This window comes from Marmota marmota, unplaced genomic scaffold (genome assembly GCF_001458135.2).
Source record: "Marmota marmota marmota unplaced genomic scaffold, marMar, whole genome shotgun sequence".
Lineage (NCBI taxonomy): Eukaryota > Metazoa > Chordata > Mammalia > Rodentia > Sciuridae > Marmota > Marmota marmota.
In genome coordinates, this window is record NW_026000211.1 from 27,659,652 (window position 1) to 27,682,471 (window position 22,820).

A 22,820-nucleotide genomic window follows, 5' to 3' on the forward strand; every position below is an offset into this window, starting at 1 on the left:
TACTAATATATATATATATATATATATATATATATATATATATATATATATATACACACACACACGCACACACACACACACACATTCACACACAATTATGTGTCAATCGAAAAATAGAATGGGATGTTGGTTTTATCAGTTATTTGGTTGGTGTATTTTATCCTTGCTACAAATTAATTCTCATTGCAGAAAATGTAGAGAAGACAAATAAGCCCCAAGAAGAAAATTAAAGTTACTTCATCGGTTTACCATCTAAAAATAGCCACTGCTAATACTTTCATATATGTGCTTTTGGTCCTTTTTCAATCCACTTACATAATATTTAAAATGTGATCATTTACATGCCCTTTTATTTACTGTGTTTTTTTCCTGCTCAACAAAAAATAACATACCATTTCATATGACTGAATACCTTTCTATAATGTATTAACGGCTGAGTAGTAATTATCTGATGTGTGCATCTAGCATTCATAAATAAAATCAATAACATTAATAACATAATGTTAAATACTTTTAAAATATAAATATTAAACACTTTCTATGTGACATGTTGAATTCCCACACCCTCCCAATGAGATAGGGAGTACACTTTCCCCCTTTTATAAATGAGTAAATTGAAATACTGAGAAGTTAGGGAACAACATGACGTTACTCAACTGGTAGTGGTGGAGCCTGGCCTCAAGCCCAGTTTTAGCTGCACAACTACCACTCTAGCACTAGTAATCCCTAATTGTTGAGTATTGGGTTATTTACTATGAAAATTTTTTAAATATTATCAATACCCTCATAGTAACCCTTTGTACAGATCTACACTTTTCAGGGGGAAATCTCTTGAAATAAAATGACTTGACCAAAAGCTAAACACAATTTTTGCTTAAAAAAAAAAAGTTTAAATAAAATTTTATTTTTAACTAACACTGTTTAAATTTTAAAATATTCCAAATTACCTCCCCATAAGTTATAGCAATGTAGTCATCAACATCATATTAAACCTTGTATTTCTAGTCACTCTTGGCAAGAGCACATTTCTGGTTTTTTTCAAAGTTTGGCACTCTAATCAATAATTATTATTAATTGTTATTAATCAATAACAAAAATTTTAATTAGCCAGAGAAAGTTTTTATGTATTAGTTGCTAATTTATATTTAGTCTTTCATGACACATTTATATATGTTTTAACTGATTTTTCTAATGAAATGTTTACCTTATTAATTTATAATAGTTATTTAGTAAAAACCTCTACTATATATTACACATATTTTTCAAATTCGCCATGTGCCTTACAAATTTTGTAATTAAAATGCAGACCATAAAGATATTTATGTTATGAATGATAATATCAAATCTATTGACCTTTTCTTTATGGTCTCTTCCTTTGCTTTTGCATTCATTCATAGTTACAAAACAGTAACTTTAGTGACCATCATATGCCTATTTCTACAAAGGGAATTTTTAAAGTTCTGTCCTCTTCAAAAATTACATATCTGTTTTTTGTTTTGTTTTGTTTTTGTTTTTGTTTTTGTTTTTTCCTCACATCGTCATATGTATTCTGTATAACAATGAGGGTCTCCTTCCATCTTCCATGCAATTCCCTTCTCCCTCCCTTTCCTTCCCACCTCTCTTCCCTATTTAGTGGTAATCTTTTTCTCATGCTCTTCCTCCCTACCCCATTTTGAGTCACCCCCCTTTTATCAGAGAAGACATTCAGCCTTTGTTTTGTAGGGATTGGCTAACTTCACTTAGCATAATCTGCTCTAATGCCATCCATTTCCCTGCAAATGCCATGATCTTGTTATTTTTTAGTGCTGAGTAATATTCCATTGTGTATAAATGCCACATTTTTTTTTATCCATTCATCCATTAGATTGGGTAGAGAAGTGATGGGAGGGAAAGGGAGGGGAAGGGGGGATAGGAAGGACAGGAGAATAAAATAGACATTATTATTTCTGTATGTATATACTTGACTGCATGACCAATGTGATTCTGCAACCTGTACACTCAGAAAAATGAGAAATTATACCCTATCTGATTCAAATGTATGATATGTCAAGATCATTGTACTGTCATGTGTAACTAATTAAAACAAATTTTAAAAAAAGGAAAAAAATTACATATCTGCCAAAGTTCTCTTTTACTGGTCTCCTACACTTTATTTTTAAATTATTTAAGTTGAATGCATCTAGAATTTATTTTGATCTCTGCTATTTGTGAGATGGATCTGTCTCAATTCAATTAAATAATCCTTTCCACATTGATCTGAAATCTGCCCTCATTATATACTAAACTTTTATACATAATTACATCTATTTCTAAAGTTCAAGTAGTTTAAACTAGATCCACTATAACTTTTGATTAAAATAATCTAAAAATAACTTTAAAAGAAATTAAATTTAAAATTCTATAATGCACATTTTTATAATGAATTTATATTTTTAAGCTCAGTACCGACCTGATATTAGTATTATATGGTATGAATCTAACATAAATTCTTCCATAATATTTTGTTCAAAAGTTTTTCTTTTGCTGCTAAATTTGTTTTCAGTCCTCTTCCATATACAGCTTTCATTCTCTATTTATTCAAATCCAGTGATTGGTCTGACCAATGAATAGAAAAGGCAGAAATCACTGAGGTTTGGAGAATTATTGAGGACTTCAGGAAAGGGGTAGAACTTAGCATGTCTCAGGAAGGAAAAAATAAGATAGGATTTGGATAGGATGAGAAGGAAAAAAAAGAGAGAAGTTAAAGTCAAGAAGGAGGGAGGGTAACCTGGCCATCTTTGGGAAGTAAGCATAATATTCCCTGGGGTGAGGTGTCAGTGTTAACAGGCGCTCAGGTGCAAAGTCACTCTGCAACTGACTATTTTGCTATTCATTATTAACCTGCAAGTGTTCAAAACTGTTTGCACAACCTACTGCCGTGCGTTTATAGAACAATATTCACATAAAAATAATTTTTAAGGACACATACCAAAATATGAATTTTGCAATAATTGTTTTTATTTTTTAATATTTTTTAGTTGTAGTTGGACACAATACCTTTATTTTATTTATTTTTATGTGGTGCTGAGGATCAAACCCAGGGTCTCACACGTGCTAGGCGAGCGCTCTACCACTGAGCCACATCCCCAGCCCCACCATAACTTTTTTTTTTTTACAACTGCTTTTTGAAATAAGTTCAAAGATACAGTCCTGAATACACAAAGTTGTATAAAGCTCCTTGGCTTAGTTCATTGTTAGTTCTTGTATCTTACATACACCACTGCTAATATTCATGTTACAAGTATATTCAAAAGTAAGCAAGTCAATTCCACAATTTGATAAATTAAAGATGAGTTTCTCTTTGACTCTGAATAGCCTTTTAGGCTGACTATATACTTACTGTAATTATAGGTTTAAGTGATCTACAGAGTGGACCACAGTGGAGCATCCCTAAAAGCAAGGCCCTGATAGTCTCTGAAACTATTTGTGACCTATTTTTAAAACTTCCATTTAAAGACTGTAAGTATAGCTCAAATGTTATGCCCTATAATTAGATGGCTTTGACTCTTAAAATATGTTGAAGCTATATTTATTCTATTTTCTTCACAACTCCAGCCATTAAAGGTTCAGTGTAATCTTAATAACTTATGAAATGAATTTTAATCCATGCTGTTCTCAAGCAATCAAGGCCAAGGTTCACGTGCTAAGCCCAGATCACAGTGAGATGACCAGGCTCACAAGCTCGGGGGCAGATGAGAAATGGCAGCAGGAAGAACTGGGAGTATAGGAAACAGCTTTTATACTCAAAGGTTCAGAAGAGCAGGAGCACATGAGTCTCAAGCATGTGTCTCGAGAGAACGTCACAGCATCTGACGGATATGCCACAAGGTGCAGGTTCCTTCTCACCTCCTCCCCTACAGCACACACAGCCCAGAGCTCCTGGATCAGCCATCACAGGATTCTGCATTCCTAAGCCACGATTCCCAACATACTCAGCAGAATAACCCTTGAACTTTACAAACCTTTACAAGGAATCTAGATATCGGGCTGAGAAGAAGAATTAAGAAAAGGGGAATATATAGCAGCATTAATGAATTGTCTATGTCTCTTACCAGAAGGCTCTAAACACTGTCTCATTTATGATGACAAAAACAGAAAAAAGAGATGAACCGGACACAGGCAATGTGACCTCACAATTGTCAAGCAGATTTACGGGAGACTTGGAACAAAGTCAACAAATACTGTTAATGTTCCAAAGAAGGGTCTAAAAAAATAATTTTCATATTTCTCTTTGGTTTACCTTTATCTAGAAAAAAGTAGTGGCATCAAGATCTTTGAAGTAAAAGTTATGATTTAAAAAGAGTACCATGAACATCTTTTAATCATATTGCTTAAGCTAAAAATATGAAAACACCTCGTATGGAGAAGGTGCAAAGATGACACAGTTTTAACAGGAAGGAGAAGGTCATGCTGTCTGGAAATAATGGCACCTACACAAAGTTGCCAATCAACCATCTTGTCGACATGAGCTCATTCGCAGTTCTTCCGTAGCAGGTGATAGGAATTATTTTCCTCATTTCTTTAACAAAGATGACATTGACAGGGTAATGCAAGCAACGGGGAGTTTGTGTGCTCATATCGGGACTCGGCTTCCAGAACAGTTTTTCATTCTTGTTCCAATTGCTCATAGTTTATCACTCAGAACTTCCCTCTTTTTCATCCAACCATGGCCTTCGGGCTCTCCCTTCTCCCTGAAGATGGTTGTCAGGAGTGCATGTGAGATGCAGAAGCAGGAAAGTTTTCCTTTTCAAATATTTTGATTTGTTTGCAGGGTTGGATTGTACTTTTTTTTTTTCTTTTTTTTTTTTTTTTTTGGTACCAGGGATTGAACCCACGAAAGCTTAACAACTCAGATAAGAATTGGAATTCCTGCAAGCAAGGGACTGAAAGTGAGAGTCAAAGGGAAAAGCATATGTATAAACAACTACGTATGATATAAACTTGTATGTGACAATAAGCACCCTACTGGGATATATATATATATACATACACCGTAAGGAAGGATTAATAGGATCTGTTTTGAAGAGCAGAGGAAGATCTCAGAGATGAGGAGGCATAGAAGGACAAGGAAGAGTATTCTTGACAGTTGGAATAGCCACTTATACGAAGACATAAAATTATCAGAAAATTATACATGTGAGTACAAATAGAAGATAGGACTATTGGAGCCAAATTCAGGAATGAGTCAAACAGGAGTTTCCAGGGGCCAAGAGACACTTGAATGATCCTGGAACTGGAATGAAATGAAGAAATCATACTTTCTGGTCTCTTAGTTAGGAAAGGCACTAAAAATAATTGACCCAACGGGGCTGCATGTCCTGGAACAATAGAGAAGGGACTGAGAGCTGCTACCAGCCATCTTCCACCTGTCCTCCATGACGGGCTCAGTTTCTCCACAAATAATTGAAAGCAATATTGCCTTGAAGGTGCAACAGGGGTTTAGTAAATGCGAACTTGTGTCCACCTCGCCCCCAGGTAACTAGCAGGGAATACTGAGAGAGAATGCTGAGGCAGTAATAATAGTCCTGGGTCCTGAACTCAAGTACTTTGGCTTTAACTTTTTAACTTTTGGCATTAACTTTTTCAATCCTTATAAACATCCTATGAGGCAGACAGTACTATCATCTCCATTTTCCAGATAAGAAGCTGAAGCACAGAAGAATTAAAGAACTTTACAAGTTTACACAGCAAGTATGGAGCCAGGATTTGGTCCAAGGTGGCTGTGTCTAGAATCTTCATGCCTAACCTTCACACTATGCTGCCATGTTAAGTTTTCACTTTATCCTCTGGGCAGTGGTGAACTGGTACGATTTTTTAAGCAAAAGAGAAATAATTTGTGTTTGAACAGATCACTCTGGAGGAAATGAGATGATTGTTATAGTTTGAATGTGAGATGTCCCACTAAAAGCTCATGTGTGAGACAATGCAAGAAGGTTTAGAGGAGAAATGATTGAAGTTACAAGAGCCTTAACCCAATCAATGAATGGATCCTGTGATGGCATTAACTAGTGGAAACTGAAGGTGGGTAGGGTACAGCTGGAGGAGGTGGTTACTGGGAGCATGCCATTGGGGTATATATTTTGTATCTGGTAGATGGAGTCTCTCTCTGCTGCCTGATCATCATGTGAGCCAATTCCCTCCACCATGATGTTAGACCTCACCTTGAGCCCTGAGGAATGGATTTGGCCGTCTGTGAACTGAGACCTCTTGAGCCCCCAAATAACTTTTCCTCCTCTACAATTGTTCTGATGGGGTCTGTTAGTCACAGCAGTGAGAAAGCTGACTAAAACAAAGACTGAATGGAGTTGGGAGAGAAGGGACTCAAAACAAAAATAAAAGGACACGGGGCCTGAACTACAGCCATGGAATAAGTTTTGCAGAGGAAGGGAAGATGGGAGGGAAAGGAGTCAGAGAGGTCAAATAACTGGGAAGTAGGAACCAACTGACAAAGTTGGAAATTCCATGGTTTTGGTGATCAGGATAAGTGAAACAATAGTGGTTCTAAGAGAATACTTATTTCTGGACAGTCTGAACCTCAGTCCCAGGTACCACCAGATAAAGGGATCCAGTGAGCAAGTAAAACAGAAAATCTATGCTCCTGGAAGATCTAGAATTAGAGAAATAAGTCTTGGAGACCTGGTATAACAGCTAACATTGCAGGTTCAGGAAAGGATGGAAACCTAGTGCAGCAGAGAGAGGTATCAGATGGGATCCTGAGGAAGGCCAGTATGAAGCCAAGGTAGAAGAAGCAGGGAAAGAAACCAAGCAGTGATTTGAAAGTAGGAGAGAAAAGAGTTTTGTAAAGCAAGAAAGGAAAGAAGAAAGTTCTGTAAGAGAAGAAAGTCCAACAACGTGGAATACTGCTGAGTTGCTAATTAGATGCACTGACAAAGGACCTCTGAGAGGGCCCTGGTGACTTCCCAAGATTTACAACTGGCTTCCTTCCTCCTGTTCCTAGCCCAAACTTCTACTCTACAACCCTCAGTCAATCCTAGGGAGCAAACCTAATATCTAGGCTCCCCTTCCTCCAGCCTTGGCTTTTGTAGTGATAGGTAACTGCCACATACCAGCATTTATTACTCCTGCGTCCTTCACTATGATAAAGATACTCAAACTTACTTTCTAGGTAGGGGACAGAAGTGGGTCATTGGGGGCATGCCTTTGGGTATATATTTTGTATCTGGAGAAAGGATTGTCTCTCTGCTGTCTGATCATCATGTGCACCAAAATTCCCTCCACCATGCTCTTCCACCATGATGCTAGACCTCATCTTGAGCCCTGAAGAATGGATATGGCCGTCTGTGAACTGAGACCTCTGACACTGTGAGCCCCCAAATAAATTCTTCCTCCTCTACAGTTGTTCTGGTTGGTTCTTTTAGTCACAGCAGTGAGAAGGCTGACCAAAACAGTGACTGAAAGGAGTTGGGAGAGGACGGACAAGAGGTCTGAACTAAAGCCAGGAAATGACCCCAAGAAAACTATACAAGTTCTCTACCTTTGTATTTTGATCCACAATTTTCTTCAGATTTTTCAACAGGTGGTTATTTGGACCACCTTCTTTCTCATTAACATAAACTATCCTATCCAGGTCTGGAAAGTTCCGGTTCAGATCTATTCCCTGGGCATTGCTTCGTCCCACAAACCAGTCCTTGAGTTCACCAGGCTAAAAAAAAAAAAAAAAAAAAAAAAGAGAAAAATCAGTCATTTACTATTATTGTCACTATTTAAGGTCTCAATTAGTGTTTCTGAAAATAATTTGCTAAGATTATTTATTTCAACAATATCCTTCCACAATGTCATTCTTACTGTTTTACTGATATAAACATGAAGGTATCAGATTTAAAGGATATGTTATGGGCATCTTAAAAATATTTTCAATGAATAATATTTTAAATATCAATAATAATATTTAAGAGATATTTATAAGATTACAAAAAAGTCAATACATATTCACTAGTAATAGAAGACCTTCTCAAAGCATGCCACTCTAATTCAATTTTAATATAATTTTCACTGCCTCTATAAATGACAAGTGGCATATGTTTAAATAATCAAAACAATAAATAAGATTAGAAGCTTAAAATGAATTAACACAAGTTTTTATATATTAATAATATGTATCCCTCTTGTACTTTTCATCAAAAAATATATGAGTTTTATTTCAAACTCTGTAAGAAAGTATTTTGAATGTTTTCACCATATGAAATGATAAATGTTTGAGGAGACAGATATATTTACTCTGATTAAACATTACACAAAATATATGTATATCAAAGCCTCACATCATAACCCATAAATATGTATAATTTGATACTTTAAGTATCAATTAAAAATGAATTCTAATTTTAAATAATAATCTTTTAAAAAGTTCTAGAGCTTTGAACAAAAATTCTAGGGTTTTGTCTATGTGGGGTTTTTTTGTGTGTGTGGAGGGTGGGGAGGGGACCAGGGATTGAACTCAGGGGTACTCAACCACTGAGCCACATCCGCAGCCGTACTTTGTATATTATTTAGAGACAGTGTCTCACTAAGTTGCTTAGTGCCTCACCATTGCTGAGGTTGGCTTTGAACTTGCCATGCTCCTGCCTCAGCCTCCCCAGCTGCTGGGATTACAGGCGCTGGGTGAGGGCTTTGTGGCTGAGGAATTTCTGTTCAACTTAACCCTTTTGCTAATGGTACAACCCGAACAACTGACGAACTTCTAAGACATTCAATTTTACTTTACAATGTGAATTTTGTTGTTTTACTATTAAATTATGTCAAATCTTTGATATAAACAAAGCAATCATCTTTTTAAGCCATGTAAGCTAAGATACCTCAGATGGAGAAATAAAAATCTATATGACAGAAAATAAATAGCAAAACAATCTTTTGCTCACTTACAATTCTGAAACTGACCTCAAATTATTAAATAATTTGATTTTATGTTACTAGAATTTTTCTCTCATAACTTTAGAAATCATATCAATGTTACACTTTATAAAAATCCACTGGGTTTCTGACAATATCAAACTACAGGATTACTGGCTTCACTGTAAAAAACATTATTTAATGTGTCCCAATAAAATAAGAAAATAATTTCAAGCTGTAGACAGCAGCAGATATAATGTTCCCATCCCTTCCTAACCAAAAATGGATGTACAAACCATATTATCTTCTCTTCAAAAGTGGTTAATTTCCAGCCTAAGAGTTAAAATGTAATTTAATAAACTTATTAAAAATTAAAATATAAAATATGAATCAAAATTTATGCCGTAAAATTATAATTTAAACTTTATAAATTACTTTATGTTTACAGTTGATTGTTTTTTCCTTTTGATTTTTTAAAATTTTATTCAACATTCAAAAAACTAATGATTAAACATCAGTTGAACATTGATCTGGCCGAAAGTTTTTCTTCTTGATTTCAGTAGAGGGCGCTATGACATCGGCTGATCAGATACAGCCATAGTATTTATTACACTACAGTAGATATTTTCTGAAATTTTTTAGAAGGAAATTTACCAGATCACAAATATGTATACATAAATTATTTATTTAGCAATACAAACAAAACATTATTAAAATATTAACCTATTAACTAAATTTCTTATTTGCAATCTCTGCTGAAAACACTCTCTTCCATGTATCACTTACACTCTCCACTGAACTTTCTATAAGCTTTGTGCAAGGGTGTGATGCATGTATAAACACATATGTGCAAACATACAAAGACACATGAAGAAAGCACGCCCAGCCCAACCTGCCTGTCACTCACCTGAGATGCTGCCTTCTCGAAGCCATCCGGGTTCAGGGAAGGCATGATGTGAATTCGGGTGTTATGGATCAGGTTGACAATTGTCTCATTCCCCTTCTGGTACTCGTTACACAGGTACTGGGCTAAGAAAATGAGCAGTTCCCGTCCAACTGCCTCATTACCATGCATATTCCCAATGTATTTAAATTCCGGTTCACCTAAAAGAACAAAAACAGATAGTGTGAAGACATTTTCTGCAACACCAAAGCAAGGGCACACGGTGCCCGATATATAATTTATCTACTAATTTATTATGAATAGGCAACAATTTCTTTTCCCTCTGGAATTGTTGCCTAAGAAAATCTACCTTACACATTAGAATACGCCAAACATCCCTTCCATCTTTCCATCCTGTTCCTCTCTTCCTGCTGCCCACTTATTATGAACTGAATCGCATCCACACAAAATACACGTTTTGGGGGTCTAACACTCAACATAACTGTGTTTGGAAATAGGGCTGTGGGGGAGATACTCAAGGTCAAATAAGGTCATAGGAGTGGGTCTCCAGTTTAATAGGTCATATGAGGACACATCAAGAAGGTAATCTGCAAGCCAGAAGAGAGGCCTCACCAGAAACCTACTTTGCTGGCACCTTGACCTTGGACTTACAGCCTCCAGAACAGTGCAAAAAGAGACTTTTGCTGTTTAAGCCACTCAGGGTGTGGTATTTTTTTATGATAGTCCAACCAGGCTAATACATACCCCAACCCAATAACTAGGAATAATAATATACTTTATGTGCCCTTTACTGGTTAAACATTGTGCTTTGCATTTTTTCTTATTTAATCCTCACCAAACATCTAAAAGGCAAGCGCTATTACAAGCCATCTCCATTTTAAAGATGGACAAACTGAAATTCTGACTGCTTAAGAGACCTGACCAATTCTGAAGTCACAATTCAAAGGCTGATCTTCTGCCTTAGTTAAATGTCTGTGTTGTTTGTTTCCAACCAGAGAATTAAAAGGATCCAGAATGCAAGGTTCCAACCTTGTAGCCAATTCTTACTGACTAGTCTTGAACAAGTACTTCAGCTCTCTCTGGCTCTGTTTCCCCATGTAAAAAATAGACAGGATAGGTTCTACCTCATATGGAAGGTTATGCTGATAGAGTTAAGTAGAGCTGAGCACAGTGATGCACACCTGATATCCCAGCAGTTTAGGAGGCTAAAGCAGAAGGATCACAAGAACAAAGCCAGCCTCAGCAACTTTGCAAGGCTCTAAGCATTCAGCAAGACCCAGTCTCTGAACAAAATATTTAAAAAGGAGTGGGGATGTGGCTCAGTGGTTAAGTGCCCCTGGGTTCAATCCCTGCTACAAAAAAAAAAAATAATAATAATAATAATAATAATAATAATAATAATAATAATAACTAAGTAGAATCGTGAATGTAAAGGTTTAGAACCTGGAAGTAGCAACTCTTCTATGTGCTTGCTCTACTTATTTTTTAACATTAGTATAATTACATCACATTATCATTGTGAGGTGTTTGTACCAAATCTAATCTTTACAACAGCCCACTAAGTTGTGGAAGGAAGATATTTTTATTGTCATGATGGTACAAATGCAGCCCAAAGAGGATAAGCAGGGCTGAAGGGCTCAGATGGAAATATAAATCAGGCTGCCCACGGCTGCTGCCTCAGTTGCTTTTGGAGAGGCACTGTGGGACTGCAGAGAACACGATTCCCATTCATCCTGCTGTTCTGCTCTTTCGGCTTCATCTATCCCATGGGCCCACCTTCTGCCAGGAAAAGCATTCTCCCACTTATAAAATCACTAGAAAAGAAGTTGGACTTATTTTTCTCCTGGAAATGTGTTATCTAACCATTCTTTGCGTGAGATTCCTGCATGTCTGGTTTAATTGACCTCTCAACTGGGCTTTTGCTAATCTTAATCTTAGTGGAAGCAGCATCAGCGCTATTAATACCCCCCCTGTGTTTATACTTTGAAGGAGAGTCTCTAATAATAAAATTACCCTCCTCAGGTCTTGCCCAAAAAGCATAAGAAGAAGTGTTTTCTTTGTTTCTGGTTTGAAAAGTGACAATACCTTTCCCCTTTCTGTTAAATGCATGCCTTTTAAACCTTCCCTTACTGGTTGCATTCATTTGACTTGACAGAGACACAGAGAAAATTGCAACAGCCCATTATTTAAGAGAGAGAGAGAGAAAAAAAAAAACCAAGCAAGCAGAGGGATATTAAAAACCCACTTTGTAAAGTCGTCTGAGAGACTCACAGCAAGAGGTTCTCTGCTCCCTATCCCAACACAACTTTGAAGCACCAGGTCACTCAAAAGAGTGAGCATGGCCCACAATACATAAGAGTAGATGAGCACAATGGATTCTTTTTAATTACTTATCTCATTTTAAATTTTTAAAAATCATTTAAAGGAGAAATAGCAGTCTCACAGTTACATAGCCAAATTTGGCCCCCAGATGTTTTGATTGACAGAGTGCATTTTGCTTTTGAATGTGAATATTTGGGGGGGGTGAGAATGTGCCCTCCCCAGTTCTGCCCCAGGCCACACTGATCCCTATTGCTTCTTTACTCATTTATGTATGCAGTTCCAGAATTTCCAGAAAAATTCCAAAATGATTTCTCTTCTTCTTCAACTCTGCAAGAACTTCCTCTCAGAACTAATCTCCCTCAATTTGTCTGTTCTATCTGTGAGGAGATAGTAATAATAATAATGACAATAACCATGTTTTAGGTTGACAAAAACAGCAAAGGTCATTATACTGAAGGTACTGATGTTGCAAAATAAGATTCAAGGCACATAGCACTTAGCAAAAGAAAAAGCAAGTGTATCCTTGCCTTCTTTTATCCACAGGAATAACTTAGATGGCTATATAATGTTACCAAAAGAATTCACAAAAGCTGTGAATTCTGGTGGTAACATTATATAGCCATCACAAGCCTGCTGACATGTCCATGAGATGGAAATGAGCCATAGCATTTATTCAAAGCATATACACAAATCCCAATGTGAGACACGAAAGGAGGTCAAAGAGCAAATAAGGCAGCATTCCTAAACTCAAGGAATGTCGAATCTGGGAGGAGGACACAGACATGCACATGAACAATGTCAAGACTGAGGCAACCATGAAGGAATGTTGGATATGTAACTATCCAGCTTCAAGGTTCTAAATTAGAATATTTCCTCCACCTCTTTGGCTTCCTCTCAACCCTCTTCCCTCCCATAGCCAGAGTTATCTTTTTAAAACACCACTCTCACCAGGTTGTCTCTACCTAAAATCCCACCTATAACTTCCCATTTTTGCTCATGATCCAGACCAAAATTCTCTGCAAATTCCTTAACTTCCACGTGGCCTGCCCTTGACCACCAACTCCCTACAGATGCCACCCTTCCCTCCTGTGTCTCAGCCATGCTTCCTACAGTGACAGGGCTCTTTCCTCTAACGTTTGTGCACATGTTGTGTTCACACCCTTCTAGTTTTGGATAAATATGGCTCCTTCTTTATTCCCAGCCCTGCTCCCTTGTTAATTTTAATACCTCATTTTGAAAGTATGCATTAATCAGTGGGATTATTTGATTAACCCTCCCACCCACAGAATGTAAAATCTGTTGGTCCTGAGGTGGTTTAAATTTTAGCTCACTAATGTAGCATCCATGCCCAGCACAGAGTCTGGAGCATAAAGACACAATAAACATTTACTCCATACATTCATGAGGGAGGGATGAATGAACAGCCTTGCTTTTAAATCCCCTCCTCACACTCCCTTGAGATGCAGGTGCAGCTGCAGCCGCCTGAGGAGATTTCTGGAACCAGGAAGGGAACAAATGAATAACTGAAGGAGACTTGAGGAGCGTCAAGGAGTCCGAAACCCGTGCAGAATACCTAGAAGCCTCCATGGCTTGCTGTTCTACCGGACAGCCCCTGGCAGGAATGGAAACTCTTCTTTGAGAATCAAGGCCGTCGTGCTGTGAACAGCTGATTTCCCATGAAGAAGATTAATCTCCATGGTCACCACAAAACCTCTCCAGGCAAGTGCCTCTCTAAGGCTATTTTTGTTGTGCAGTCTAAACAACTGATTCTGAAGAGACTTCAACTTCTGAATCTCGAATGCAGAAATAGAGGTACTTTGGATTTTGAATGACCTTCTCTGTGTCCGTTTCCCTTCGATTTTTTTTTAATGACAGCTTTTCATTATCACTTAATTTTCTTCCGCTAGGAAGGTGACGTGCACAACGGGCTGGCTCATGGATGACATATGCCTTCCTTTGTGCAGTGTTTACATAGAAAAACAAATCCCAGGTGGAACAGGTTGGGACTGCCAGGTACGTCATTGTCATCATTGGTGGATAGGCTGGTGATGCTCGGGGAGCTGTGTGCTGCTCATCTCTCTCCTAGCAACAAGACGTGAAAGGAAGCAAGAAGCACTATTCTCAGTACGCTTGGGGATGGTTGTTTATATCCATCTTACTTTCGTCACTTACTACCAAATTCATTTTCCTTTTTAGGCAGTAATCCCAAGTTCACAGTCTTGCAGTTGAAAAATGATCCTATGAGCACAAGTTACGTTGCTCACATTAGGAAGTACCATTCTCCTGTTACATCAATTTTCCCACAATTTTGTGTAGCTATCAGTATTCTAGGTATTTCACAGGCACATAATTATCAATCAATAGAATATTAAAAGAGAATCATCTCACAAAACTAATCTAACCTGGCTGGGCCAAGTTTCTACCTTTTTTCCATTGGTAACACAGAATACATAACGTACCTGACAAGATTTGCATTCTCAGCAGAACAAGGCAAGAATAATTTCTACCTTTTATAAATGAGATCCACAGTTTTAATGAAATCAGAAATAACTATAAATCATAAACCAGAGCAGGCAAAGGATTTTAAATCTGTACTTATATTTCTTAATTTGCCCAAATTATGTAATAATATGATTTGAAATAACTTTAAAAACGTAAAAAGAAAGAAATTCCTATTTCCTCAAAAGTAAAATGTTAACATTTTGTACCCCAGAAATTCATACCTATTAGGCTTGGCTTGTGGGTGACATTTGAAGCAGAAGGCAAGGTAGCAATGTTCCCAAAGGAAATTTAAAGGTAAAAGGAATTTATACCTCAAAGTGATCTGAGAGACCCTAGAGCAGCAGTTCAGAGGACCACTCTGTTGAGGATGAAAGAAATTACCAAATAAAAAGGCAAGTAGACAAAGACATTGTCTCCCTTTCCTACAAAAAAAAAATAAAATAAAATAAAAATCACTTCTTTATTTGGCCCAGTGGTCTATCTCCCTATCTAATAGTTTCTCCTCCTGGAAACAGTAGGCAGACTGACCTCTGGATACAGTAATTGGTCAGATAGCTTGGAAGACCCCTTTCTAATCTTAGAGTCACTGATTCAATGACCTTGATACAGAAAGAAAACAACAGAGGGAAAATAACTAATGGAAAATGATATGAAAACTAATATGAAAGTGGATTGGAAATTGCAAAATTCTATGCAAGTGTAGCATCATCATTTAGAAAAAATAAGAAACTTATAGGCATTTTTAAGAAAACAACCACAGTAACAGAATTCTCCTTTCAACCTGAAAACAGATGAAATACAGAGATGAATCTATTCTTGCTCCAACATCAAATTTTTGCTAACATATAAGTCCACTAATTCCTTCAGAAGGTACAGTCATCCCTCTGTATCCAAGGAAGATTGGTTCCAGGACCCCATCCCATAAAATATTCCCAAATTTGAAGATGCTCATGTTCTTATATACATGGTATATAGTTTTTATATATAAAACCTAGCCACTTCCTCTCCCATACTTTAAATCATCTCTAGGTCACTTATAATACCTAGTGCAATGCAAATACTTTTTAAACTGAACTGTTTAAGGAATAATGTCAAGAAAAAATTCTGTACGTGTTCCATAGAGATGATTATATTTTTCAAATATTTTTGATCTGCAGTTGACTAAGTCTGCAAATGCCAAACTCATGCATATGGAAGACTGACCATATATATTTAATTCATTGATTATATAAGTCTTAGAACTGGCGAGAATTTCAAAATATATGTTCCCGGTATATGTCTTATACTAAACATAACAATAATATCCATGAACAAAATCCCATTTCTCAAAGCTATCAGGATAAAATGTACACATAAGCAACAATTTTGAGAAATAAACTGAACCAATCGGATTTACAAACTGCTTTGCAAGCAAGTGGAACATCTTTGGAACAGATGGGCCTTTTAATCAATGAGCTTCCTCCCTCAGTGGTAATCTGGGGTAAAGACATTAGCTACTAATTGTTCCCACTTGTTTGACATTGTAACCCATTACATATAGCCTGCAAATCATTCTCACAGAACCCTGTAAACTTCCTAGAATTTGTCAGGAAGAAAGTCGTTAATCAACTCATGTTTTAGCACACTTTAGCAGCCTAAAATGCTGAGCATATTCTTAAATGCAAACCTCCAGGGTTCAGATAAATAATAGATGGGTGTGGTTATAAAAATAGACATCTCCTCTACTTAAGAAATGAAAAAAAAGAATGAAGGGAAAGAAACCTGGAAAAGACAAAAGAACAGAAAATGGATGCAAAAGAAGTTGCAGAATTTCTTTTCATGTGATATTCTCTCTTCTTGCTTCTTACTTCTTTGGAGTCCTTGTTTTTTTGTCTGTTTGTTATGCTTTTGAGGTTGGTGGTGGTACTGGAAATTGAACGCAGGGGAGTTTTATCACTGAGCTACATCCTCAGTGCTTTTTGTTTTTTACTTTGAGACAGGGTTTCAACAAGCTGCTTGGGTCCTCACCAAGTTGCTGGAACTGGCCTCAAATTTGCAGTTCTCCTGCCTCAGCCTCCCAAGTCACTGGGATTATAGGCATGAGCCAATGCAACTTCCTGCAGTCATATTTAAACTAAGTTAATATGACATCTTAAAAATGAAACCTTGACTTCATCTGATTTTTTTTTTTTAAATTTTTTTTTTAATATTTATTTATTAGTTTTCGGCAGACACAACATCTTTGTTGGTATGTGGTGCTGAGGATCGAACCCGGGCCGCACGCATGCCAGGCGAGCGCGCTACCGCTTGAGCCACATCCCCAGCCCACTTCATCTGATTTTTTAATAGACGATCAGAATAGAATACATTACATAATTATCCTGCAGAGATATATTACAGAATCATTGTTTCAAATATTAATTATGTAACACACATAAGTACAGTTAAAGTTACCTTAAACATGCCATCTAGAATGTTTCTGGTAAAATCCTAAGTGAAGAAAGAGGTCTAAACAAAAGAACAGATGATATTTTCAGCCTGACAATATAACAATGTCAGAGTTCCAATATTAACAGAAATGACTTCAATTTTTAAAAATGAAAGTATCTGATGCTTTCACAAAAGTATTCAAGAAACTTCACAAATACCCATACTCACTGGTTTGCAGGTAAGATGTTCATCAACCAACTTAAGACGCAGTACTGTTTATTTCCCTGGTGTAAACACTCTTACCCCGGCCAATTTGAAGGTATGAATGTGAAATCACTTGGTTCACAAATTTCCTAAAATTAAGATTTCATCTCACAGGCCAGTACAAGCCTACTACAACACACTGCTGCATACAGAGAACTATTTGGAATAAATAGATTCCAGTGTTTCCATAGGTTCTCAAAAAAGTGAACTGAGGTTTAAGAGATCTGAAGACATTTCGTGTGACAGATATTATCAGACTAACCTCTACCCAACTGCTTTTTTTTCTTTCTTTACTAATTTTTAATTTTTTAAATTAGTTATACATGAAAGTAGAATGCATTTATGCACTTCTATATACATAGATGGGGGTATAATTTCTCATTTTTCTGATGTATATGTAGAATCACATTGGTCATACAGTCATATATATACATAAAGTAATAATGTCTTTTTCACTGTACTATCTTTCCTATCCTTCCCCATGTTCCTTCCCCTCCCCTCCCTTCATTCCCCTCTACCTAATCTAAGGTAACTCTGTTCTTCTCTGGTACGCCCCGCCCTTATTAAGAATTAGCATCCACATATTACAGAAAACATTTGGCCTCTGGTTTTTTGGGATTGACTTATTTCACTTAGCATGATATTCTCCAACTCAATCCATTTATCGGCAAGTGCCATAATCTCATTCTTCTTTAAAGCTGATTGATATTCCATTGTGTATATATACCACATTTTCTTTATCCATTCATCTATTGAAGGATACCTAGGTTGGTTCCATAGTTTAGCTATTATGAATTGAATGGCTATAAACATTGACATGACTGTGTCACTGTAGTATGCTGATTTTAAGTCCTTTGGGTGTAAATGAAGAAGTGGGGTAGTCTCACCCTGCACAAAAATCAACTCCAAGTGGATCAAAAACTGAGGCACTAGAACAGAGAGCCTGAGCCTAATAGAAGAAAAAGTAGGCCCAAATCTTCACCATGTCGGCCAAGGATCTGACTTCCTTAATAAGACTCATAAAGCTCAAGAAGTAAAATTAAAAATCAATAAATGGGACGGATTCAAATTAAAAAGCTTCTTCTCAGCAAAGGAAACAATCAATAATGTGAGGTGTGAACCTATGGATTGGGAGAAATCTTTACCACATGCAGCTCAGATAAAGCATTAATCTCTAGGATATATAAAGAACTCAAAAAAACTTAACACTAAAAAAAAAATAATAATAGTAACCCAATCAATAAATGGGCAAAGGAATTGAACGGATACTTCACAGAAGAAGAAATACAATTGATCAACAAATATATGAAAAAAATGTTTAACATCTCTAGCAATCAGAGAAATGCAAATCAAAACTACAGTAAGATTTCATCTCACTCCAGACAGATAGCAATCATCAAGAATACAGGCAACAGTAAATGTTGGTGAGGATGTGGGGAAAAAGTTAAACTCATACATTGCTGGTGGGACTGCAAATTGGTGCAACCTACTGCTTTTAAGTTCCGTTTCATTCTGGAAGAATTAATAGAAGTTTGTTTGGTTTCAAGTTGTTGTTATTGTGAGCCAGGCTCGGTGGTGTATGCCTGTAATCCCAGCAGCTCAGGAGGCTGAGGCAGGAGGATCAGGAGTTCAAAGCCAGTCTCAGAAAAAAAAAAAAAAAAAAAAAGGAAGGTGCTAAGCAATTCAGTGAGACCCTGTCTATAAATAAAATTTTTAAAAAACAGAGGGGCAGGGGATGTGGCTCAGTGGTCGAGTGCCTGTGAGTTCTATCTCCATAACCACCCGCCCCCCAAAAATCAAGTTGTTGTTATTGTTTTGTTTTTTTGTATTGAATCATTATCAATTCAACTTAGGAAGAAGGAAAAGTAAAGAGGACTAGGGAATTATTTTGGACTGAGTTAATGAGTCTAGAAGATGATAATTCACCAGATTTTATCACCCTTTGCTCTAAAATTAGCCATAATAAGCCACTGAAGAAATTTTAACCTAATAAGGAGATTTTTCTAAAGTATCTAACAGTAATAATATCATATATCCAAAACACCTTCTTGGTCTCCCCATTAACAAGACAATCTTCATAAAGGTAGAGGCAATAGTAATTTTTATGCCCATTCACAGAAATTCCTAACTTCAAATTCACAGAAATAAACTACTGAAGATTATTAATGCAAACACTTTATTATCGCTATGCAAGAAGAAGTTGAATGTCTTTAGATACAGAAAAACACTAGACTTGTCCAAGGATATCTCACATGAGCAGAAATAAGTTTTAATATGCAAATCAGATAAGACAGAACTTGTCCTACAGACAGAGCCTCATGATTTGAATTCTTCCTGTAGATATTAATCACCAAGAAACACCAAGAAGCATTTATTAAGTACTATAATAATTATAGGGGCTGGGGATGTGGCTCAAGCGGTAGCGCGCTCGCCTGGCATGTGTGGGGCCCGGGTTCGATCCTCAGCACCACATACAAACAAAGATGTTGTGTCCACCGAAAACTAAAAAAATAAATAAATAAATATTAAAATTCTCTCTCTCTCTTAAAAAAATAATAATTATAGACTTCATCAGAATGCCTCTGTGAATGTATTACTGAAGAGGCTTTTGGGATCTTGTATCTTACAGCAGTATCAGTTTCTAATTATTTTTGATAATTCTCTTAAGAAGATTCTGCAATCTTTCATGAGTATGCTTATCAAATCAAATAAGATGTAGAGAAAATTTTATCTAAGAAGTCAAACATGAAACAGTTTAATGACTGGCTCTAGACAGTGCAGAGAGAAAACACAAGTGCACTTGACTTATGGCAAGTATTACGACCCAGGTCTTCACTGATTTCTCTCATTAATATATTTCGTGTTGGTCTGTATGCCCACTTGTGGAGTTTCATTTCATAGCTTGAGAACTAGAAGTGGCAGTGTCAAGTTCCCAAAGGTTCAAAGTCCCTCAAGGTTTGTTTGTTTGTTTGTTTTTAATATTTTTAGTTGTAGATGAACCCAATACCTTTATTTTATTGATTTAGTTTTATGTGGTGCTGAGATCAAACCCAGTGCCTCACAAGCACTCCACCACTGAGCTACCACCCCAGCCCTCAAGTTTTTGACAGTTGTAATGTGGGGCCAGATTTGATTTCTTCTGCAAAATTCCAGAGACTAAACTAGAGACAGTAACTAGAAGGTTCAGAAACTGAGCATTTAGCACAGCTGAAGAACAAGCTTTCTTTCAGTTACAGCTACTCAGAGGCAGAATGGCTGCGGTGAAGCCATTAACTCCCACACAGGCAGAAAGGTATCTAAGAAAAATGCTACAGAGGTTTCAATGATCTCTTAAATTCTATGATTCTATAAAAGCAGGCTTTATATCTTTCGTTTGACAAACTAGTGGTATTCAAGCTCCCATAAATGTCCTATACAAGTCATGCTTCTTAATAAAAGTGGGTTGACAATTTTGATAGTTCTCTGGAACCAAGAGAAAGCCACAGATCATCACAGTGTAAGACATGATTGCAAAATGTAATGGAAAAACACTAGTCCATTGCCACTGATCATCCTGCTTTCTGCTGGTGAATGAACAGCTCATCCATTCAAAGGTAAATAGGCAGGAGATGAGTAAAGGTGATGTCATCAGAGCCTGTGTGGGTGGAAAACGTCAAACGGTTCCAAGAGACATAGATAAATTGAAGAAGAAAAACTTCAATTTGCTAATAAGCAGATAAAGAGGAAGTACAATTAACTACCTAAAATATAATCAATGATTGTAAAAGCTTATTTGAACAATCTCTTCTCAAAAGATCCTTAGAACATTTTTTTTTCAATTCTCTCAGGAAGAAGATAAAATAAAAGTCAAATTGATTTGTCAAAACATCTTCAGGATGTTATTTTTCCAACATGGTAATTAAAGTCTTGCAATGTTGAACATAGACCAGTTTTCATACATCAGCACTTGGCTGGCCATGAGTTCCCCATGGAAGTGCTGGGCCTACCCTGGGCCTCTCTCCAAGAGATCATTCCACATCAGGGCAGGCACGAAGCATCCTCTTTTGTTCAAAATTTGTAAAGAAAATTGTGCTGACTTACAGCACTCCAAGTGAAAAGAACTTATGGAGCTACTTACACATGCAGCTTTCGGAGCTCCATTCGCAACGATCAAGTTCAGAAGGTCCCAGAAGGAGCCCGAGGATCTGTATTCTATAAAAGGTCTACAGGTGATTGTGATGTCCTGCTGGGATTGAAAAGGAATGATTTGGGAGGGAGGCACCAGGAAAGTCTAATAACGGTTGGGTGTGTAGTGACGGCAGCAGACAAGTGGGAATTCCAACAGCTGAGGGTCACTGGGATATGGGATGAGTTGGGTGATGGTTCAAACAATTTGTGGGTCATGACCTTTTGTAAAAGTTTGACTTAAACAAAATTATGAATTCTCTCCCCCACAAACACATTTGTAATAAAAAAATCACAAATTTTGATAAAGATTTTACTTATTTAGGGAACTTTATACTAGACATTTGCAAGACAGAATCAAGAAATAGACACATCACAGCCACCATAAATATCAACACACAACTAAGATATAGGTTTGTTTTCTAATCCCAGACAAATGGGAGTCTCCTTTATCCCCTTATTTCCTGCAAGTAGAACAAAGCATCAGGGAAGCACAGACTTCTGTGAGACAGACTTGGCTTCGAATTTCTGCTCTAACATTATATATCTAATCTTGAATAAGAACCTCTTTCTATTATCCTAGTTTTCTTTTCAACAAATTAATTTATTAAAACCTCTTCTGTTGAATTGTTAAGGGGATTAAATAAGATATAGATGAGACATTCTGCACCATGACCTACAACCAGTGAGTAACCAATAAATGGAAATGATAGTGCCCATGACTCACACTGTGGATAATGATATGGGCAATCTTCCCTACCAGAGACACAAAGAAATAAACTTCCACCGGGAATATGAGGAGTCCCTGGGATCTTTAAAAAAGCTAGCCACCCTAAGTGAGTTTGGAAAATTAATCCTTCCAGGAATATAGACAATAATCTTAGCCTGGTCTTGATCCATCCCATATGGCCGGCCTTCTCCCACTTGGATGTGCACATGAATGCCCTGAAGATACTATTAAAATGTGGATTCCAATTCAGCAGATGGGGAATGGGGCCTGCAATTCTAATAAGAGCCCAAGGGAACCAGGCTGCTAATCTGTGGACCATAGTATGCTGCAGGCCTGTGGATTGCTCTTGAGTATAGAAAGGCTATTTGAAAATTCCAAAAATCAAGAGTTGGGGCAAGAGATACTGACTTTTAAACAGTGGGAAACACACAAACTTTAAAAACTCAAGTGCATTTACTTATTTTTGGCTACTCTAACCATTACCCAAAGGTACAATTTTAGAGGTCACTACATGGCCTCAAATCTAAGACTCACTGTAAGTGCTAACCTCCATAATCAAAAAGTAAGTATCTGCTAATGTATATTAAATCCAACATTAGATGCAGTATAGTGCATACTGACATAACCCCATAATGC

The 22,820-nt window shown here is 36.9% G+C and overlaps 1 protein-coding gene across 2 annotated transcripts in view; it reads right to left on the reverse strand.

The window, feature by feature from the left end:
• The window catches only part of Cpe (carboxypeptidase E), a 112,313-nt gene that overhangs the window by 15,778 nt on the left and 73,715 nt on the right, over positions 1 to 22,820 (reverse strand). For both annotated transcript variants that reach the window (XM_048791716.1, XM_015486242.2), the window contains exons 2-3: positions 9,797 to 9,993; positions 7,535 to 7,702 (exon numbers count right to left, since the gene is read on the reverse strand). In XM_048791716.1, the coding sequence (XP_048647673.1) occupies positions 7,535 to 7,702; positions 9,797 to 9,993 (365 nt within the window). The remainder of the gene's footprint in view (positions 1 to 7,534; positions 7,703 to 9,796; positions 9,994 to 22,820) is intronic.